The sequence below is a fragment of the Leucopleurus acutus genome (genome assembly GCF_964270905.1).
Source record: "Leucopleurus acutus genome assembly, chromosome: 3".
NCBI classification, from domain to species: Eukaryota; Metazoa; Chordata; class Mammalia; order Artiodactyla; family Delphinidae; genus Leucopleurus; species Leucopleurus acutus.
Genome location: NC_139145.1, coordinates 116,963,589 through 116,987,528, shown reverse-complemented (window position 1 = coordinate 116,987,528; position 23,940 = coordinate 116,963,589). Strand labels below are relative to the sequence as shown.

General features: G+C 35.8%; 1 protein-coding gene across 1 annotated transcript in view; it reads left to right on the top strand.

Moving 5' to 3' along the window:
• Window positions 1-23,940, top strand: part of POLK (DNA polymerase kappa) — a 61,546-nt gene that overhangs the window by 3,925 nt on the left and 33,681 nt on the right. Inside the window, exons 2-3 of the mRNA XM_082836070.1 lie at window positions 15,319-15,482; window positions 21,787-21,906. Coding sequence (XP_082692196.1) covers window positions 15,327-15,482; window positions 21,787-21,906 — 276 coding nt within the window. The 5' untranslated portion in view covers window positions 15,319-15,326. The remainder of the gene's footprint in view (window positions 1-15,318; window positions 15,483-21,786; window positions 21,907-23,940) is intronic.

Below are 23,940 nucleotides of genomic sequence, written 5' to 3'. Positions count from 1 at the left end.
GTCTGGGTGGCTGTGGTCCCTCTTCCTCTTCTAATAAGAACACCAACCCTATTGGATTAGGGCCCTACCATTATGGCCTCACTTAACCTTAAATATCTCCTTATAGGCCCTGTCTCCATATACAGTCCCATTGGGAGTTAGGTCCTCAAAATATGAATTTGAGGGGAACACAATTTAGTCCATAACAGAGCTTATAGGTTCTGTATTCTCACAGTATTTATTATGGTAAAGATGCATTTGGAGTTAAATAGTCCTTTTTAGCTAACCTGGGAATTTAACTGTTCTTTGTAATCTTTATAATACTGTTCCCAGCTGAAACATAACTAGTTAAAAACTGGGGATTTACATAAGAAACTTGATTTTGAAAACTTAGAGATACTAATCTATGAAATAGAGGTAATGATCTATGAGTAGCAACAGTCTAAAAACAAAAGTACAAGTGAACAAAATACAGCATATGAATAAAACAACTGATTTTTTTGCCCTATTTTAATGTCTTGAATAATAATCTGGGGGGTGAAATTATGGACCACTTGAATTTTTCTCTTTGTACCATTTTGTATGAAAAAAATATATCATGTGAGTATGTTTGTGCATGTGTATATGTATCACTTGTGAGAAGAAATGGTAATTATAAATGATATAAATTAAAGATTAATCTCTTTACACACAGTGTTCTAAATTAATTTTCAACTTAGAGTTGTTAATGTCCCTGTTTTTCCATACATTTTCCTCTTTACCATCAAGAGAATTGATGATTACAGGATTTCTTTAAAAGGCCCCATCATTGTCTTCAGAGTTATTTTCCCCAAGCTGCTGACCCCTATCCTTCACATTTTGATACATATGTAATGACAGTTATGTCACAACTGCTGTCTCACTGACAAGGATTATATGAAGCATCCCGATTTTTTAAATGAAAAAAATGTGTGTTCTTGAAGCAGTGAAATATGGTACAGTCGGCCTTCCCTATCTATGGGTTCCGCATACTCGGATTCAACCAACCTTAGGTCAAAAATATCCAGAAAAAAAAAAAAATTCTAGAAAGCTCCAAAAAGCAAAAGTCGAATTTCCTGCCCACCAGCAACTATTTACACAGCATTTACATTGTATTAGGTGTTATAAGTAGCCTAGAGATGATTTAAAGTATACAGGAGGCTATGCATAAGTTATAGGCAAATACTGCACTATTTTACATAGAGGTCCTGAGTATTCATGGATTTTGGTATCCGCAGGGGGTCCTGTAACCAATCCCTTGTGGATACTGAAGGAGGACTGTACTTGGTTTTTTAAGCATTCCCCCTTCTTTTTTCCCCCCTAAGAGCACTATTTGTAATTTTTAGAATATAAACATATAGAGACAGTCCCCTACTTAAAAGGATTCAATTTAGTATTTTTCGACTTTATGATGGTGCAAAAGCAACACACATTCAGTAGAAACCATAGTTTGGATTTTGAAATTTGATCTTTTCTCAGGCTAGCAACATGTGACATGATACTCTCTTGTGATGCTGGGCAGTGGAAGCAAGCCACATGATCATGAGGGCTTAACAACCATTCTGTACCCATATACTTTTCGCTTTCAGTACAGTACTCAGTAAATTACATGTTCTGCTTTTCGCTTTCAGTACAGTACTCAGTAAATTGCATGAGCTATTTAACATTTTATTATAAAATAGGGTTTGTATTGGATAATTTTGCCCAACTATAGGCTATTGTAAGTGTTCTGAGTACATTTAAGGTGGGCTAGGCTAAGCTATGATGTTCAGTAGATGTATTAAATACTTTTCCTACCTAAAGGTATTTTCAGCTTATGATGGGTTTATTGGGACATAACCCCATCATAAGTCAAGGAAGGTCTGTGTGTGTGATGGGGGGGACACTCTACCATTGTACAAATTGCATTTTTAATTTAACAGTATATTGTGAACATCTATTTCATAGCGTTTTTTTTGTTGTTGTTGTTGTTGCGGTACGCGGGCCTCTCACTGTTGTGGCCTCTCCCGTCGCGGAGCACAGGCTCCAGACGCGCAGGCTCAGCGGCCATGGCTCACGGGCCCAGCCGCTCCGCGGCATGTGGGATCTTCCCGGACCGGGGCACGAACCCGTGTCCCTTGCATCGGCAGGCGGACTCTCAACCACTGCGCCACCAGGGAAGCCCCGTAGCGTTTGTTTTAATGACTGCATAGAATTCCTTTTTTGATGGGCAATCAACATTTTTCATGTTTTGCTATTACAAAAACGCTATAAAGAAACACTAGTTTAACTTTATTTTTGTGCACTTGTCTAGCTCTTTTTGGGGGGTAAATTCCCAATAGTGGGCTGCTCAAACAGAGAATATTTTACAGTGGGAGACTATCAAATTGTCCTCGAAAAAGTTTGCATTAGTTTACGCTGCCCAGTAGTGTGTCTGAGTCCTTCCTCCCCGCCCTGCCCCAATACTTGAAGACAAAGGATGGTGGTAGGATAGCATTTGAGCAAGCTATTGGAAGGAGATAATGGTAGGAGGTTACAATTTCAGAATGAACCACATTGGAATACTTTTATCGGTGTTTATTTTGGTTGACCAGTTGGGTATTATACTATTATTGATCTTATCAAGGCTCTTTGACTAAAGGAATCAGAAATATGTTTGGGGTAGCTCAAATAAGAGATGTTATTGTAGAGATCTCTGAATCCTCAGCCGGGCCTCGTACACGTATTTCAATACTTGGAAAATGAGGATTTGGTGTTTTTCTATTCATCTCTGGGACTTCATGATATCTTTCATCTCTATGTTCTTGTGTTCTCAATCTCAGTTTATTTGTCTCTTCAAATTTCATCTTGCATGTTGTCCAACTTGTTTTAACTACCTGTCAGTTTCAGAGCTCTCTCAATGTCTCTCAGTTCAGATTCTTAAAAGAAATAGGTAGTTGGCCAGCCAGTGCTCTACTCAGCTCTTCCCAAAAGTGTGGAGTGTAAGTCTACTTCTTCTGTGGTTTGTTGGGAGTGGGAGGCCAACTGGAAACAATAGGCATATCTAGTATATATAATTTGCATTATATTCTAACTGTAGTGGTAAGAAAAGGGGCATTCTGAGGAGAAAGAATTATTTAACATATGTGAAAATCTCATTGTCAAGCACCACACAGATATTAATTCTTTTCAAAGGCATAAGCACAGACTAGCACATGATAAATGGTTAATATGTGCAGTATTAGACTGCATATATTATTTTGTTCCACTAAAACATGAGTTTAAAATTTTTATCCACTTTTTTTCTAATTTTAGTCCCCAGAGTAGTGCTCAGCACATAGAAGGCAGTCAATATAATTAATGTATTTTACCTTATCTTTCAGTTAATAATTTAATTCAACAAGCATCTAATATGCAGGATATTATGCTGACTACTGTGGGTAGTTTTTGTTGTTGTTATAAATTTATTTATTTTATTTATTTTTGGCTGCGTTGGGTCTTTGTTGCTGCACGTGGGCTTTCTCTAGTTGCGTCGAGCAGGGGCTACTCTTCGTTGCGGTGCACAGGCTCCTCATTGCGGTGGCTTCTCTTGTTGCGGAGCACGCGCTCTAGGTGCGTGGGCTTCAGTGGTTGTGGCTCGCGGGATCTAGAGCACAGGCTCAGTAGCTGTGGCGCACGGGCTTAGTTGCTCCGCGGCATGTGGGATCTTCCCGGACCAGGGCTCTAACGCATGTCCCCTGCATTGGCAGGTGGATTCTTAACCACTGCGCCACCAGGGAAGCCCTGTGGGTAGTTTTAAAATAGTGACAGATAAAAAAAAGAGCGAGGGTTGTGGGGGTCTGCATTCAAGGAGATTAGAACAGAAAACAAGATAAGAAAGGTATACATGTAACTATAGTATTTTGTAAGTTACAAGCAGGTAACTTTTACTCCTACCACCTGACAGTGATAAATCCTGTTCTCTAATCGTGTTATCTAATCCTACTTCTACTGGATCTCTGTAGGCCACCTGCTCCAGGTCTTTTTAGTGAAGACAATGGTTATTTGGAATTTTAAAGAAAAAAGGATTGTCCTCGTTTGCTGATCTCTTTCCACCAAGTTATCATGTAAACTGTTTAATGAGTCTTGTCACATTAGCAATATTATAAATTGGTAGATCTTTTTATGGCTTATAACTCTGTGTGTGACATTCAGCATGTCCCCTAAATGAAGTTCAGAAGTTTAAAAGATTTAAGAGCTCCTCTGCAAGCCTTTTTCCAGTTTAGCCTGTACTACTTGCCCTTTTGAATGCTTTTTTTTTTTCCTTTTCCTGTTTTGACTATTAATCAATCATATTAGCCTGTTAGGCTTAGTGTTCCTGTCAGGCCTATTAAAGAATCGTGTAGTTTCTGCCACTATGGTGATTCTCCCTGAGTTCAGAGTGAGCAAGCAGACAGCCCCTGGGTGAATCCTAGGGCTTCATCCTTAATAACCGTATGGCTTTGGTTGTGTATTAAATAAATGCTAAGTTAATAAATGGCATTAGTATAACCAGTCTTTTTATTACTATGTATATCCCAATTGTTGTGGTGTTATATGCATTTGTAAAATGATATTTACATAAGTATATCAAAGTGGATATTCATTTATGTAAAATGTGAATGCGTCTATGTCCATTTCTGATGATGTAAGCACCAGTTTCAGAAATATTAGGGGCTACAAGAAACTTGCATGTATTCATCTTTTATGACATTATACAGAATTATTTTGTGATATCTTTGTGAGTGTATTCAAATAAGGAGGTCGTATACAAACCTGTAAAGTGAATGTAGGAATATTGAGGGCATTGCTCCCCTATGTATCTTAAACTTTTGAGTTGGTGCAAAAAAATGATTGCATTTTACCTGTCAATAGTCAACATCTGGCCTGCCTATCTCCCAAATTAGTGATTTTCTCTTAGACTTAGATCTTTACAGGTATATTCATATCCAGTGTAAGTAACCCAAGTGTACCAGTCTATGAATTAACTTAATTAAAGGATCTGTCAAGTTTTTTAAATAGTTGAGCAAATTTTCCGGTTGCTGAGAAAAATACCAAAAGCCGATCATAAAATCTAGTTGAGTAAAAGGAGCCTTGTAGTTAATCTGACCAGTTTATGTGCATTCTTTATGTATGAATGGTCCCCACAGCCAGACAGCTGCAGAATTTCTCTCCTTCCTATATATGCTGGTACTATTTTTTTTTCCTCATTCCTCCCCTTCCCCTGCGTTACTGTTGTTTATATGTGTTGTGCATTACTATTGTCTGTTACTATATTTCTTCCTTTTCTGTTCTTCCTCTACTGTAGCAGTCATTGGCAGTAGTGATGGGAAAAGCAGAGGAGGGAGTAGGTGAGAAATAGTGAGAAGCTAGAAGAAGTAAAAGCTGTAATAGAACCTTCATAACATGCTTTCCATCCTGTTGTAATTGACTTATAGGAATAGTGAAAATTATGTTATGCCCATTCTTAATTCGATCCTTTTTCCCACCTCACTAGCTCAAGAGCCCCGAAAATTCTCACCATTTTCCCCAGCCCTGTGACTGCTCCTCATATCTTGGTTTCAAATATAGGCTTGATGTCCTTTTACTATATCCCAGTCTCATATTTTTTTCCTCAATTATGATTCTAAATGATTAGTAGCACTAAGTTAGGTTATCCCTGTTGTGATGATGGATATTTAACTAGGCATTGCCAATATTTACCTTGCTTACTTTCTTTTTCTTTGTTCTGTTTCTAACTACCCACACTCCATTTGGATTGGAAGACTTTGTTTTATTGACATCAATTATTATATTATGTTCATACTGCTAGGACTTGCCTGTTACTCTGATCCTTAAGGTGAGTTTGCATATATATCTTAGACTCCCTTGTGTGTTGATTTTTACCATTTAACTCTCCAAGGACAACTTTATTTGAGGGGGGAGGGGGAGGTTCTCATTGATACCTTAATACACTGCATACAGCTACTTAGGAATAAGTCACATCTCATGGACAGTTCTAACATTCAGCATTAAGACTGATTTCAGAAACAGAATTTCGAAGAGCATGTAGGCTATCCTTTTGTCCTGTTTCCTGTTGTTCAGAGGAAAGCCAAGTCAGGCATGTTCTAAGCAGAATTATTCTTTCTTACTGTTGAATAAAATTGAAATTGTATTTCATTATCTTTTATTTATATCTATTTGGTTTTGTGGGTTAAAAACTTGTTAGGGGTAGTTGTCATTTAATAGGTTTCACTATAACAGTAAAAAATACTTTAGTCTAAAAAGTACATAGTGTACATATGTAATAGATGAACAGGGATATTAGTGTCCACTCTCTGCATGTATACATTTTCTTTCTGTTTTTCTCCCCAAGCTTTTGAGTCTCTAACTTTTAACGTCTTTTCATTACATTGAGAAATTACATTGAAAACTTATTTTGTTAATATGTTAAAGCCATACTATATAGAGCATTGTGGTATTCTTAAGTATTGGTAGAATCCTCATGATAGTTATTTTGTAAATGTGTTTGCTTTCTGTTTTTCTCCCCACCCCTTTCATTGTTTCACTTTTACTGTAATTTCAGGTCCTCTTCTCAGTCAAGTAAGGTGAAAAATATTATTATGGAATATGCATGCTGTTATGGTGATATAGTTTATTAATATACAGTTATCTTCATCTTCATTTAAAGTATTTATTAAAGAACTTGCTATATGATGATCCTGATTAAGGTGCTGTAAAAATGAGATATATACGACATCTTTCATAGATTCATTATTTTCTAGCATACAGAAATGTATGTCTAAGAATGTAGACAATAATGCTAGACTTTCAAAATATAGACAAAAATAAGTAATAAAACTATTGATATGTTTTTAACAGTTACATTATTATTAAAGAGCAAGTAAAGCTTTAAAATTACCTGTCACATAGTGAGTGTTCAGTATATATGGATTAATGGAATAAGTTTAGTTGGTTGATGATTGAAGGGAAGTTGTAGGAATTGCAATTAACAAGGCCCAGGAGAAAAATCACTAAGCACCGTTAAAATTCATGAGAAACTAAAGAACCAAATTCTATAGTTTAATAAATTATTCTAGCTCAGTGTTTTGCAAGGGTTTTTTAATTTATGCTCCTTTCACAAACCTTCCTTTAATGTTAGTTGATGCTTCAAAACAAATTTAGTATCACTAAAAGCAAATCATTACTACCCCCCCACTTATAGCATATAACCCTGAAAGAGATCATCTCATCAAGAATAATTATTTTTGCTAATTTAATATAAATTCCAGATCCTTTGTTATCAGGTGCTCTTCTAGGTCATGTCTATTTAAATGTATTTTCATAACTATGTTAGTAATAATTTACAAATAGGTTGTTAATTTTTAAAACCAAAGTTCTTTTAACAGAGTATAATCTGAACAAAAGTCAGATACTTATGGAGTTTTTTATTTATTAGGGTGGGGGGGAGGCATGTAGATATATTTTAAATCATTTTGGGTTAACTACTACAAAATCACAACTTCTTACTAATTTTTCTTCCTATGATTGGCAGATTTTCTGGATGTTTAATTTAATTTTTTGTTTCTGGTTTTCAGGCATGTATAAGACCAGGAAGAAAACATAATACTAATGATTTTTAGAGCCTGACTTCTTATGGAAACCATCTTTTAAAATTCATCAATAGTAAACAATTGTCAGCTGAAAACTGTTAGTTCAGTCTTGGAGTTGGTAACAATTTCAGTATATATCAGTGTTCACACAGGTATTTCTAAGGAATCAGGAGAACCAAAGAAATGAAGGTTATTATTAACTTTTCCTTTTCTTTAGGCTACCTATTCTTTTACTTTAGTGATAGAATATATATGAAGAAATTATAAGAGAGCTGTACAGCATTTGTAGAACAAAGATTTAAGGAAAAGTTTGAGATTTCATGTGAAAGGGTTACGTTGCTAAAAATATTTTAAACTCCTGCCGTAGACTGTTAGAGCCATGAGAAGTTTAAGAAATCAGCAGTGAATCAAGATTAGGGCTCAGAAAAAATTGGAGCCATTTGGCAGAGGAGGTAATTGCAATGATCATTTTCCCAGGACAGGAAAATAAAATATCCTGTACAACTCTTTCTGACCTTATTAAATATTTTCCTTCTAATAATATAGGAGATAGTATAGTGATAATATAATAGTTGAAATTTCCTACTAGTGGTGTAACCTTCCCTTATTATCCTGGCTTCTTATGCAATTCTATATTAAAATGGTAACATTTGAGATTGTAGAATTTTAAAAGTTATTACAGTACCCAAAATGGTACCACAAGAGAATCTTTTCCTCCTTTTCTAAGACCATATGTATTCAACTATCCGTTAAGGTTTGTGTGCTTTACTATATACCTCAACTAAAACAATTAATCTGTTTGGTATCACGTCTACAAAAGTAAATATTTTTGCTGACTTGATCTAATACCCAATGAAAGAACCTCTTGGCCTACCTCCTTTGTGTGAGTATAAACAAAGTTTTCCTTGTTAAAGAACCTGGAAGACTTTTTACAAAATATGCAACTCATCATCAGAATAGGAATGTATAAACTGAGCTTTGGGAATTTACCTTTGAACTGATTTTTTTTTTTTTTTTTTTTTTTTGGCCACACCACGCAGCATGTGGGCTCTTAGTTCTCCAACCAGGGATCAAACCTGTGCCCCCTGCATTGGAAGTGTGGAGCCTTAACCACTGGACTGCCAAGGAAGTCCCTGAACTGATGTTTAGTTAATGTGTTTTGTATCAGGATATATTTCATTCTGTACTAAGAAGCAGATAATTTCAATTTATTATTCTCTAAGTGCGAATGTTATACATGTGTAGGATTATGTAGAGTGTAGGGTTTTTGACTGCCTTCTGTCTCATTCATCTTTGAAATAAATTAAATTAATAGGCAACTCAGGAAGGAAAAAGACAATTGAAGAGAATATATGCATGGTTCTCTCTTAAAGAATAGACCTTAAATCCTTGGTGAAAGGTTGAGGGTTTTTTTGGCCAAGCCATGTGGCTTATGGGATCTTAGTTCCTGAACCAGGGATTGAACCCAGGGGACAGCAGTGAAAGCGCCAAGTCCTAACCACTGGACCGCCAGGGAACTCCCAACTTAAGTTTTCTTTTAGCATACATCCCCTTGGTTTAAGATCTGTGGGGTTACATAATTTCTGTTATTTCTCTCAGTGATACATATAAATTATTAAATATTGCAGATAATCCTATCTCAAATAATTTTGAAATTTTTGTACATCTTATTTTGCAAAGATATAAAAAACTAAAGCTAAAAATACAGAGGTGCCTCTGTGCTTTAATTCCCATCATATAGAAATTGTAGAGACTTCCCTGGTGGCACAGTGGCTAAGAATCCGCCTGCCAACGCAGGGGATACAGGTTCAAGCCCTGGTCCAGGAAGATCCCATGTGCCGCGGAGCAACTAAGCCCGTGTGCCACAACTACTGAGCCTGGGCTCTAGAGCCTGTGAGCCACAACTACTGAGCCCGTGTGCCACGGCTACTGAAGTCTGTGCATCTAGAGCCCATGCTCCACAGCAAGAGAAGCTACCGCAATGAGAAGCCCGTGTGACGCAACGAAGAGTAGCCGCTGCTCACCGCAACTAGAGAAAGCCTGTGCACAGCAATGAAGACCCAACACAGCTAAAAATAAATTAAATAAATAAATTTATTTTTTAAATGTTAATTTCTTTAAAAAATTGTAGGCATGCAGTTTGAGTATATATGTTCATATATGTGTGTGTAAAATAATTGGAGAGGAACATGTTAACAAATTAATCTGTTAAAGTCTTGGGGTTGTGATTTTTTAATTTTTTTGAAAATTTAAAAAACGTTTTTATAAGAAATGAGAAAGAAAATTTTAGGTCAGGCATTAATTTGGAAATTACTACATTAAAATTAGAGTAATATTCTTAATTTGATACATTCACTGTATTTAAGTGTAGATTGTAAAAAGAACATTTAATCACAGTCTGAAGTTTTGTACTGGGTGCTTAATCTGTTCAGACATTAAATATTTGAACATTTGAGGGATTTAAAAATAATATTTGTTCTTAAGACATATAAAGGTTTTCTGGGGGGGCTGGTTATTGAGTTTGGTTATTTACAGTATGTTAGAAATAGGAAGCAAGCTCTGTCTAGGAGCCTACTATAGTTTAGTTTTCCCTCCTCCTCTTTCCCCTCTTCCTTCCCCTCCTGCTTGATCCTCTCCTTCTCTCTCTCTGCTACCCTTAGTATATTTTACCTGTTTCCTGGTAGATTAATTCCAGGTGACTTTGGTCAATATGCTAAGCACTTTTGATACTGTTTACATAGTTTTGTGTGGTTTTTATACGGAGGAGGAACCCTACCACAGAAAACTTCTTTCTTAGAATTCCTTCTGAAAAATTCTAATTTTCCTTTCTTACTATCACCAAAACAGAGGTTGCCCTTACATTTTTAAACTGGTAACCAGAATAGTCTGTGGTAGAATCAGACTGGAAGAATTTGAATATTTTCAGAGAAAATGTGCTTTTAAACCAATATGCTAAACCACAGGAACCCAGAGTTCTTTCCTTTGAGCTGTGCATTACTGTTTGTGCAGCTTCTGAATTGAAGTTAACAGACTGTATTCTGTAATATTGAACTATAAAAATGTTTGACTATTCTCTTTCTCAAAAAAATTTTTTGTTTGTAAGTCACAATTATATCCATTCATAGACCTTGGGACTATATATGTGACTATATGTGAGTGCACAGTAATCGTAGGACAAATACTTCTTTGGAAGCAAAACAAAATTCATCTGTATGATCTGTGAACATTAGCTTTTTCTCAAGGATGCTCACAGTGTACCCTGTCCCCTTTTAGAGTCTCTTTATCTTAAAGAGCGAAGTAAGAAAAGTAGGACTAGTGATTTTCACAGCTCTGGAAATTTGGCTTAACTTTAATAATAAATAATAAGTATTGATTGTGAGTTTATCATGTACCAGACATCATACTAGGCACTTCCATTATATGCTGTCCGTACAAAGCCATTTGAAGTAGTACTAAATCTCACTTCCCAGAAAAATGTGGAATTTATCATACTTTGTTATATTATGTGATCATCTCTGCTAGAAGCTCCCCCTTTCAATTTGTGGACTTCTAGATAAAGAAACTCAGAGCTAATGGGAAGAATACAGATAACCAGTGCTAATGAGAAATTTTAGAAATTTGAAAATAACAGAAATACTAACCAATAACAACAAAAGCAGACTCACCATAGTAACACAAATGATAGTACCAAAAGGAACTCATAGAGATCCAAGTATACTAAAACTTAGTATGTTGTTTATTACCTTTGTCCATTGATTTTTCTGAGATTTAGATATAATTGAAAAATATTAATCAAACAAATTAAATTTAACAAAGTAACTTAATTTCCCAAAGTAGAAATACCAGCTAGAATTTTTTAATATTAATGGAGCCTAGCAAGCATTCTAATATGTAAATTCAAAATATTCTTATATTATAATAGAAGTCCTGAAAGCTTTAATAAACCAATTTAACCATGAAATTTCGTAGGAAAATAAGGCTCATAAAATCAAAAGTGGTTAAGCTCATATACTTGTCCTTACATATGTAATATTGAAATAAGAGAAAACAAAGTATTTTTAAATTAACTTCAGAAAAGCAGTTTTTCTCCCAATCTTTTAATGTGATTATGTGAACTTGCTAGGTGAATAAAAGAATGAGAAAATGATATAAACTGAGTTTGATCATTTAACAAATGTTTATTGACCACCTACTCTGTGCCAAGCACTGTTTGAGGCATTTGGTATACATCAGTGGGGGAAAAAGTTCCCTGCCCTCATGGAACTTACATTTTCACAGGAGAGGTAGACAATAAACATAATAAGTAAGTAAACTATGAAAAGCAATGGGTCATTGGAAAGAGGGTGTAGGAGGGATAATCAGGCTACAATTTTAGATAGGGAAGTCAGGATATGCCCTTATTAAGAAGGTGACATTTAAGCCAAGACTTGAAGGAGATAAGGGGGTTTAGACAAGAGGATATCTGGCCAAAGAACCATCGAGGAGGAAGGAACAGCCAGTGCAAAAGGCCTCCAGGTCAGAGTGTGCCTCGCTGATTTGAGGAACAGCAAAGTTGGAAAGCAGTGAGCAAGGGGGAGAGTATTAGGTATGAGGGTAGACATGTAACAGATAATAGGGATACAGATTCTGTAAAGATTTGGGGTTTTATACTGGAGTGAGATGAGGTGCCATTGTACAGTTTTTATTAGAGGAGTGATATGACCTAACTCATGATTTAGAAGAATCAGTTGGGCTACTGTGTTAATAATTGACTATAGGAGGGCAAGGGTAGGAACAGAGACTATTTAAGATTATTGCTATTGCAATAATCCAGGCAAGAAATAATGGTGGTTCAGACTAGTGTGAAAGCAGTGAAAATAGTGAGAGGAGGTTACATTCAGGGTGCATTTTGAAAGTAGAGCCCACAGGATTTCCTGACAGTTTGGATGTGGGGTGTGATAAAGAGGAGAGTCAAGAATCACTACAAGGTGTTTTGCATGAGCAGTTGGAGGGGATTAGAGTTGCCTTCAACTGAGATGAGGAAGGCTGAAATTAGAGCTGGTTTGGGGGATGGAGGCAGATGAGAAGGTCAATTTCAGACTTGCTAAATTTGAGATGTCAGGCAGGCATTTGGACTAGAGCTGTAAACTTGCAAGTCATTAGCATGTAGATGATAGTAAGCCTGTGCCCATGAAACTGGATATATGTTACCTGGTGATGGGGCATCAACAAGGCAGCAAGATGGGAATTTCCTGGCGGTTCAGTGGTTAGGGCTCCGGGCTCTCACTGCCAGGGGCCCAGGTTTGATCCCTGGTCGGGGAACTAATATCCCCACAAGCCACTCAGTGCGGCCAAAAAACAAAAAAGGCAGCAAGGTAATGAAAACTAACTCTACCTATCTCACAACTTTGCCTGGCGCCAGTATTGCTGGTAGCCCAGTTCTTCTCGCCGATTAAGGACCAAAACCAATTCTCAGAGTTTTGGGGCTAAGTAATATACTATATGTGAAGTAGTAGGCATTCAATAATTGTTTCTTTTCCTTTCGTACATTTTAACATTTAAAGGACAAGACAGCTTAAATGTAGGATGTCTGTATTTAGCCTCTTCCCTCTTCAGTAATGTTGGTTTGGGGAAATTATGAATGAATTACATTCACCTGTTTTACTAGAAAATGATAAATTATTGGATTACTAAAGCATAAGGCAAAATACAGGATAATATTAGGCTGAATGTGAAACCTGAAGAGAAAAAAATTCAAATGATAAGAACAGAAAATCAACCTATATTCCCTTAGGTACCTAGAAACAACATCACTAGTGGTTCCAATACTTTAGGACACACTGGAATTATCTGGGCATCTCTTAAAAATACTGGTATCTGGCTCCTACTCCCAGAATTTCTGATTTATTTGGTATGGGATACAACCTGGCCATCCGGAGTTTTAAGATCCCTCCAGACATCCCTCTAATGTGTCACAAAGTTTGAGAACTACTGTGTTATACACTTTTTTTGTTCTAATGGAACTGTCACTAATAATCACAGTATTCAAATTTCCTTCCATAATTTATTTTATTCTTTGCTGGTGTCAAAAATGGAAGCAGCTATCAAGAAAAGGTCCTCTTGAGGTCATTATGCTAAGTGAAATAAGTCAGAGAAATTCAAATACTGTATGACCTCACTTATATGTGGAATCTAAAAACAAAAACAAAAAACAACTCACAGAGAACAGATTGGTGGTTGCCAGTGGCAGGGATGGGGTGTGGATGGGAGGGGTGAGGGGTAGGGGGATGGGGGAAATAGGTAAAGGGAATCAAAAGGTATAAACTTTCAATTATAAAATAAGTCATGGAGATGTACAGCTTGGTGACTATAGTTAATACTGTATTGTATACTTGAAAGTTGCTAAGAGTGTAGATCTTAAAAGTTCTCATCACACGAAAAAAAAACAACTATATATGGTGATGGATGTTAAATAGAAAGAAAAGAAAAGAAGAGAAGGGAAGAGGAGGGGAGCGGTGGGGAGGGAAGGTCCTCAAGGCAGAGTAGAATAAGTGAACCCTCTGTAAATCATGCAAATGAGAAATCACTGCCATAATTTGTTGTAGATTCATGGCAGATATTCACCTGGCCATTTATTTGTAGTATAAGTGAACCCCAAATTGGAGGTAGCTCTGATGTCATGGTAGCTGCTTTAGACTTGGAGTAAGAAGACTTGGATTGAAATCCTAGTTCTTTTGCATATTATCAGATAATTATCATAATTGCTTATTATCAGTTATTATCATAATTACCCATTGTGATGGGCAATTCATTTAACCTTCCTGAAATTCAGATTTCTTTCTCCCTAACATGAGAATGAGCAAGTCTACTTTGCATGGTTGTAATAATTGTTTTTAAAAGTGAATGTATGTGAAGGTAAATTATAAAGCATTATATAAAGACACTAAAGAATTATTATTTGAAATTAATCTTAGAAGTGACATAACATTGTAAAATGTAATGATTTCCTGGAAGTAGATAGATATTTCTTCCTATATTTTTTCACTGATTTAAGAACAGAACTCTGCAAACAGTAAGTAATAAATGTTTTTGATCTTAATGTTAGGCATGAAAACTGTTATTTTGTATTTATTTCTTATACAGTGTATTAATATGGGAAAAATATGAACTGTCGGACACAGATGTTGTCACTTATTATCAAATTTGTGTCGCTAGGCATGTTCTAAAACTTAGGTTTCTTTTCTCTTTATATTGGGAATAATAATATCTAGCTTTGGGCTTCCCTGGTGGCGCAGCGGGTGAGAGTCCGCCTGCTGATGCAGGGGACCCGGGTTTGTGCCCCGTCCGGGAAGATCTCACATGCTGAGGAGCAGCTGGGCCCATGAGCCATGGCCGCTGGGCCTGCGCTTCCGGAGCCTGTGCTCCGCAACGGGAGAGGCCACAACAGTGAGAGGCCCGCGTACTGCAAAAAAATATATATATATATAATAATAATATCTACCTTTCAGGGCTGCTGTGTAAAATTCAAGTGTAAAGCACCAAGCATAGTGGCTAGCATAGGTTGGCAGGAAATGTTGATTCCTTTCTTCCCTCCAAGAGTATGGTAATCTTGGGATAATAATTCTAAAATCTGAGTAATAATTATTTCTCCATAGCCAAAAAATCTTAACTGTCATTTTTATTTTGCTGATTTCTATATCATTTTAACTTTTAAATGTCCACCCCTCTCCCAAAAAAGCCATTTTAACTTTAACTTTTTTTTTTTAACTTTAAGTTTACACCATGGATAGCACAGAGGAGAAGAATGACAGCACAAAGGAGAAGAATGACAATTACAAAGATGATCTTCTGCTAAGGGTGGGACTTAATGATAATAAAGCCGGAATGGAAGGATTAGATAAAGAGAAAATTAACAAAATTATAATGGAAGCCACAAAGGTATGTTTCTTTTTTCTTTCAGTATCTTTAATTCAGTAACTTTTTAACTTTCTGTTTAAAAGAAAATTAGCATTTTAAATATCCTTTTAATTATAATTTTAAATATTTTAAGATATAAAATTATTAAGCTACAATGCATATAGAATAATTTCCCTTCTCTTCTGTTGCTTTGCCATCCAGTTTTCTACTTCACATGCACATAGTATGCATGTTAAAGCAAAATAACATATATCTTCTTTTTTCACCCATTTTTTTTACCCCAATAGGAGAATAGTACAATTGTGGGTTTTTTGTTTTTGTTTAAGTTAATTTATCTTTGAAGTCTTTCTGTATAAGAAACTAGAGATCATTCTTTTTTATGCCTGCATATGTGGATATACTATACTTTATTGAACTAGTCAGAATCTTTATGGATGGACATATAATAAGTCATTTCTAGTCTTCCATTTTTACAAACAATACTATAGTGAATAAGCTTGTATTTCATAACTTTACATATGTGCAAATATAACTATAGGAGAGATTCCCAGAAGTGGGATTATTCCACCAAATGCATATAGCATGAAAGGATATATGCATGTGCAGTTTTTAATTAATTGTGCAATTGCCCTCCATAGTAGTTGTATCAATTTACATTTCCACTGCCAATATGTGAGAGTATGTTTTACCATGCTGCAACCATACCAACGTAGTGTGTTACTATACTTCTGGATTTGCCAGTCTATGGTAACATAGGGTCACATTAATTTATATTTCTCTTATGAAAAGTGAGATTGTACATCTTTTTCATATGTTTAAAAGCCACTTATGTGTATTTTTTACACACTGTCTCTTCTTACCCTTTGCACAATTTTCCATTGGATTATTGTTTACCTTTTGACTTTGCTCATGGTAGTTTAGTCCTGTGCAGTAGTTTTTCGTTTGCTTCTTTTTACGTACTTGAATTAGTTAACTACATATGACTTTCTCCAAGATCATAAAAGAGTTCTTTAATGGGTTTTTTCTACCATTTGGGGGGTTTCATTTATGTATTATGAAATATCCATGCAGAAAGGTGTAAAATTTAAGAGAATATCCTTATTCTTAGCAAATGCGTGCTGATAACTGCACCAACTTACTCTCAAATGGTTTAGCCAAAAAAAGAGGGTGGAGAGAGAAAGAGAGAGTGAGTGTGTGTGTATGTGTGTGTGTGCGCACACAAGCACACATAAGAGTTGGGAGAGAAACCGAATGTAGCAGGATATCAACAATTGGTCAGTCTAGGTGAGGACATATAGGTGTTCCTTGTACTGTTCTTTCAACTCTTGAATATTTGGAAATTCTAAAATAAAGAGTTGAGGGAAAAATAATTTTTTAAGCATATAAAATGTAGATACAATTTTAAAAGTATCAATAAAAGATAATTAAGAGATGAAATAAGGAATCCATATAACATGGATTCATAAGAGATGAAATAACATAACATAAGAGATGAAATAACATAAGAGATGAAATAAGGAATCCATATAATATATGGATTGGATCCTGGTTGGAACAAATACATTTGGAACATTTAGAGAAATTTGAATATAGGGAGGATACTAGATAATATTAAGGAATTAGTGTTAATTTTATTAGTTATGAAATGTTATTATGATTACATATTACTATGGAAAATGGCCTTATTTTTAAAGATGCATGCTAAAATACTCTATAGAATAGCTAAATGTCATTATATCTGTAATTTACAACAGTTCACTTAAAAAAATCATTGAAGGAAATTAAGCAAAATGTTAACAGTTGTTAAATCTCAGTGATAGTTTTATATATTTATTATAGTAACCTCTATATTTTTCTGTTTCAGACTTCTTTGAAATTTTCATCATAACAATTTTTTAAAAGACAAAGAGTGAAACCTATGATCCTAGTTTTCAAGTTAAGAAATAGAATATTTAAGTTATCTTAGATGACCCTATCATATTCCCTCTTTCTTCCTCGTGTCTCAGTACCATTTACTAAATAGTCCATCCTTTCCTACTGATCTGCAGTGCTTTCTACTGTTCTAATAGATTATTTGTCTGTTCTTGCACTGTACAACATGATCTTAAATACAATACTTTAAAGTCTTGATATCTGTTGGAACAAGTTCTCTTTTTTTGGCCTTTGTTCTTTTACAAGAGTATCTTAGGCATTCTTAAATCTTTGCTCTTCCATATAAATTTTGTATGATATTAATATGTAGTAATCATAGAATAGATACTTATGTATTTTATATATTAATATATTTGTATACTTTATATAATATATATTCCTCTAGTAGGGAGGAGGGGTGAGTTTATCTGAAATATCTTTCTTAAATTGAAATTTTCTAATTCTTGCTGCTCCATAGCAATTTACTTTTTAAAAACTTTAATCAGAAAATTTTAAACACCCAAAATTAGAATAGTATAGTGAATCCCAGGTAATCATCACCCAGCATCAACAATTATCAACATTTTTACAAATATTGTTTCATCTTTCTCACTTACCTCTCCCTACTGAATTTTGGAGGTGGAAATTAGAGTATTTTAAAACAAATCCCAATAAATTGGATAAATTTCTAGACATTCACAATTTTCCAAAACTGACTTAAGAAGATACAGAAAATCTAAATAGACCTATAAAAAGGAAAGAAATTAAATTAGTAATTAAAAATCTTCCCCTCACCCAAAAGGAAAAAAAGAGATCAGGTCAAGATGTCTTCACTGGTGATTTTTTTTTTTTTTTTATACAGCAGGTTCTTATTAGTCATCCATTTTGTACACATCAGTGTATACTTGTCAATCCCAATCGCCCAATTCATCACACCACCACCACCACCCTGCCGCTTTCCCCGCTTGGTGTCCATACGTTTGTTCTCTACATCTGTGTCTCAATTTCTGCCCTGCATACCAGTTCATCTGTACCATTTTTCTAGGTTCCACATACATGCATTAATATACAATATATGTTTTTCCCTTTCTGACTTACCTCACTCTGTATGACAGTCTCTAGATCATCCACGTCTCAACAAATGACCCAATTTTGTTCCTTTTTATGGCTGAGTAATATTCCATTGTATATATGTACCACATCTTCTTTATCCGTTCATCTGTCAGTGGGCATTTAGGTGGCTTCCATGACCAGGCTATTGTAAATAGTGCTGCAATGAACATTGGGGTGCATGTGTCTTTTTGAATTATGTTTTTTTCCTGGGTATTCACTGGTGAATTTTATTTGACATTTAAAAGAGAAATAATACCAATACTCCACAAGTTCTTCCAAAAAATAAAGAAGGATGGAACACTTCCCAGCTCTTTCTATGAGGCCTGTATCCCCTTAATACTAAAGTCAGACAAGCAGAAGATGATAGATCTTTATAAATGTAGAAGTCCTCAATAAAATATTAGCAAACTGGATCTAACAAAATATTAAGATTATGTAGCATGACCAAATGGGATTTATCCTAAGAATGCAAGGTTGGTTTAGCCTCCAAAAATCAATTAATATACTATACCATGTTAATAGAATTAAGGACAAAAAACACATGGTCATGTCAATAGATGCAGAAAAATCATACCTGACAAAATCCTATACCCATTCATGCTAAAAACTCTTAATAAATTTGAAATAGAAGGGAACTTCTGCAACCTAAAAAGGACATCTATAAAAACATATACACCCCAATAAAAATTAAAAAACAGAAAAAATCCAAAAAAAATAACCCTATAGTTGTCATTATACTTTATGGTGAAAGACTAAACACTTTTGCCCGAAAATCAGGAACAAGGCAAGGATGTCCAATCTCACCTGTTCTTTTCAACCTAGTTCTGAACATTTTAGCCAGTGCTGTCAGGCAACTAAAAGAAATTAAAAGCATCAAGATTGGAAACAAAGAACTAAAACTGTCTGTTCACAGATGACATGATCTAATACATAGAAAGTCTTAAGGAATTTCAGGAGTGCAACAATTGTACCTTGAAAATTACAAAAACTTGGTGAGGGAAGATAATGACCTAAAAAATGGAGACATATGCCTATTCAAGGATGAGAAGATTCCATACGGTTAAGAAGGCAGTTCTCCCCAAATTGATCTGTAGATTCAGTGTACTTCCCTCATCAAAATTCCAGTGGCTTTTTTTTTCCTGCAGAAATTGACAAACAGATTTTAAAATTTATATGGAAATGAGAAACACCTAAAATAGTCAAAACAATTGTAAAAAGGAACAAGCATGGGGGTCTGACTTTCCTATTTCAAAACTTACTATAAAGCTACAGTTATCAAGACAATGTGTTACTGCCGTGAGGCTAGACATATAGAACAATGGAGCAGAATTGAGAGTCTGGAAATAAATGTTTATAGTTTATTGATATTTGTACCAAGGCAAAAGGATAGTCTGTTCAGCACATGATACTGGGACAACTGGATATCCACATGCAAAAGAGATGAACTTATTAGACCCTTAACTCACACCATACACTGAAAATTAACTCAAAATTGACTTAAATGTAAGAACTAAAGCAATAAACCTTTTAGAAGATAGGAGAAAATCTTTGAGATCTTTGGTTAGGCAAACATTTCTTGGATACAACACTGAAAGCACAGTCAGTAAAAGAAAAAGTTGACAAATAGGGCCTCATCAAATTTCAAAATGTTTGTACTTTAGAAGATACCATTAAAAAATACAAAGATAAGCAACATACTAGGGTAAAATATTTGCAAAATAAGAAGACAACCCAATCAAAAAATGTGCAAAAGATATAAATAGACATTTCACTAAGGAAGATATAAGAATGGCTCATAAGCACATGAGAAGATATTCAACATTAGTCATTAGAAAAAGGCAAATTAAAACCACAATGAGATGCCATTCATAGTATTATAGCCTAGAATGGCTGTAATAAATAAGACAGGACTTCCCTGGTGGCACAGTGGTTAAGAGTCCGCCTAAATATAGGGGACACAGGTTCCATCCCTGGTCTGGGAAGATCCCACATGCCATGGAGCAACTAAGCCCGTGCGCCACAACTACTGAGACCACGTGCCACAACTACTGAAGCCCACACTCCGCAGCAAGAGAAGCCACCGCGATGAGAAGCCTGCACACTGCAACAAAGAGTAGCTCCTGCTCGCTGCGACTAGAGAAAGCCCACACACGAAGACCCAACGCAGCCATAAATAAGCTAATTAATTAATTAATTTTAAAAATAAGATAGACAGTAACAGATGTTGCAAGGATATAGAGAAATTGGTACCCTCATACATTGCTGGTAGGTTTGTAAAATGGTTCTGCCACTTTGGAAAACAGTCTGGTAGTTCCTCAGAAGGTTTAGCATGGAGTTACCATATAACGCAGAGATTCCACTCCTAGGTACATATCTAAGGAAGATGAAAACATGTGTCCACACAAAATGTGTACACAATTGTTCATTGCAGCGCTTTTCGTAATAGCCAAAAAGTGAAAATAATTAAATGTCCATCAACCTTATAAATAGATAGTATGTTCAGTGATGGAATGACGGATGATTTTCTAAAAGTTATTTTCTACATTTTATTTAATGGCTAACATTAAATTTGTTAAAGTACTGTTTACCTAAAACAACTAGACTGCCAGTTATTTCTCCACTAAAAAAATATGTTTATTCAAGATCAGCGGAAAATTGCAGTTCAAGGTCTGCAACCATGGCAAGCCAAATGCAAGTCCCCAGCAAAACTGGAGAGGAAAAAAACTCTTTCCAATAAGGGAAAAGGAAGTTGGCAAGGGTATAGTAAACAGAGTCCATGACTTTTTATTGGCTGAGTTCTTGCCAGAAAAGAAGAGGAGTCTTCTTTGTCTTGCTTTCTACTATCATCAAAGGGCATGAGAGCTCCCCCTTCTGATCTCTGACTCTATTTAATTGAGGTTTCTGTTAGTTAATTTTTTACAATAATTTTTTAGTGAAAGTGAAGGAGATAACTGATGACTCAGCTGACTAAGGCCTTGGATATGCCCGGAGGATCCCACCTAGGACACATTGTTATTTTGTTATTTTCTGAGTGCAGATCTGTACTCATCTCTAGAGTTTGTACTGTGCTACATCCTGCCTCACAAGATTCCTATGATTTAGGTAACTATAAATTCATTTTACAGGTAAGGAAACCTAAAACATAATAAGATTAATTTTAGGGTAACCCAGCTAGTAAGTAATGGAGGTAAGTTTTGAATTCAGTCATTCTGTTTCTAGAGTCTGTGCTCTTAGCCATCAGGTTCGCAGTGATGCTTCCTTCAAACATTCTTCTTATACTTTATTTTGTTTTCCTATGTAGGGGTCCAGATTTTATGGAAATGAGCTCAAGAAAGAAAAGCAAGTCAACCAACGAATTGAAAATATGATGCAACAAAAAGCTCAAATTACCAGCCAGCAGCTAAGGAAAGCACAATTACAGGTATTAATTCAATTGCTAAATAAAGTGGAAGCTGGTAGAATAATAATTGATAGTTAAAATGCATCATGGTCAAGTCATAACTGAAAACAAGGTGAAATGTAAATGTTCATTACATTGTAAAGCATAAAATTTAACAAATGTGCATACAACTTTGTTAAATACTGCTCTACCCTTTTACATAAAGACCCACACCTAGACATTGTCACCTGCATTATACAGAAGAGTAAATGGAGCCTTAGTTAGGTTGTGACTTGCCCAGCTTCGTATGACAGGTAGTTGGCAAGGCTAGGATTTAATCCAAAGCTTTTGTTCTTTTTATTATGTATGTACATTGCAGCTAGAAAAGCGCACAAGATAAATGTGGCATGTTTTCTGCAAAACTAATTTTGCAAAAAAGATTTAGGGGAACATGTTAACCAATTAAATTTGAAAGTACTTTAAAACATAATTGTGTTACAGTAAAACGAAGTCATGTAAATGGTAGAGTGCCAAATGTATGTGAACTTTTAAGATAAAACACAAGACTTCTAAAAATGTGGGGCCTTTGGCTTCTTCAGCATCTTTGGGGAGTAAATACTCAGTTTCTGTGGTACTAAAAGTTATTTCAGTAGAAGAGTTTGAGAAGAACCAAGCTGCAAAGCATCATGTGGTAGACTGAGAACTCAAAGCAGTAACATTAAAGTTTACTTTTAAAGACAGTTTTACCCTCTGGGACTTCCCTGGTGGCGCAGTGGTTAAGAATCTGCCTGCTAATGCAGGGGACACGGGTTCGAGCCCTGGTCCAGGAAGATCCCACATGCCTCAGAGCAACAAACCCCATGTGCCACAACTACTGAGCCTGAGCTCTAGAGCCCGCGAGCCATAACTACTGAGCCCATGTGTCACAACTACTGAAGGCCGCGCAACTAGAGCCTGTGCTCTGCAACAACAGAAGCCACTGCAATGAGAAGCCCGCACACCGCGGCGAAGAGTAGCCCCCACTCGCTGCAACTAGAGAAAGCCCGCACACAGCAACGAAGACCCAACACAGCCAAAACTAAATTAATTAAAAAGAAAAAAGTTTTACCCTCTATCAAAATCTGATTCAGTTTTACAAAGCACTTTAACCTATAACGTAACAATAAAATTATAATATTAATCTACTATGCTGCAAAATTCTTTTCATGATAGAGTTCAAAGATTATAAATTTTGTTTTCTTTATCAAACTACAGTGTGTCATTTCCTTTTTTGATATATGCTTTCCTAGAGCACAAACTAGTTTTGGGGTTTTTTTTTAATTTAATTTATTTATTTTTGGCTGCGTTGGGTCTTCGTTGCTGTGCGCTGGCCCCCTCTAGTTGCGGCAAGCGGGGGCCACTCCTCGCTGCGGTGCGCGGGCTTCTCATTGCAGTGGCCTCTCTTGTTGCGGAGCACAGGCTCCAGGGGCACGGGCTTCAGTAGTTGTGGCTCAAGGGCTCTAGAGCACAGGCTCAGTAGTTGTGGCGCATGGGCTTAGTTGCTCCGTGGCATGTGGTATCTTTCTGGACCAGGGCTCGAACCCGTGTCCCCTTCATTGGCAGGTGGATTCTTAACCACTGTGCCACCAGGGAAGCCCCAAGCTAGTTTTTTATCTTCTGTGTTAAGTGGTCTGCTATCATGACTAAAGATGATTTGTCAGTCAAATCATCAGTTTTAATGCTTCATAGCAGTCCACTGTATGGAGGTGCATAATTTATTTACCTCATCCCACCTTGGTTCCAGTTTTTTGCTTTATATACAACATTGGGATGATCATTTGTATTCATGTATCTTTGTACTCTCCCGTTCTGTTATTTTCACCAAAGATGGTACCATTTTACATTTTCAACATAAAAGTGCTGGTTTCCTCACATACTTGTTTAAAACTAGATTTTATCAATTTTATCAGTCTTTTAGTTTTTGCTGATACGGTGTCTAAATATTATTTCATGGTTGCTTTAATTTGCCTTCCTTTGACTATGACAGAGAAGGAATGTCTTTTCACAAATGAATTAGCCATCAATATTTCCTTCTTG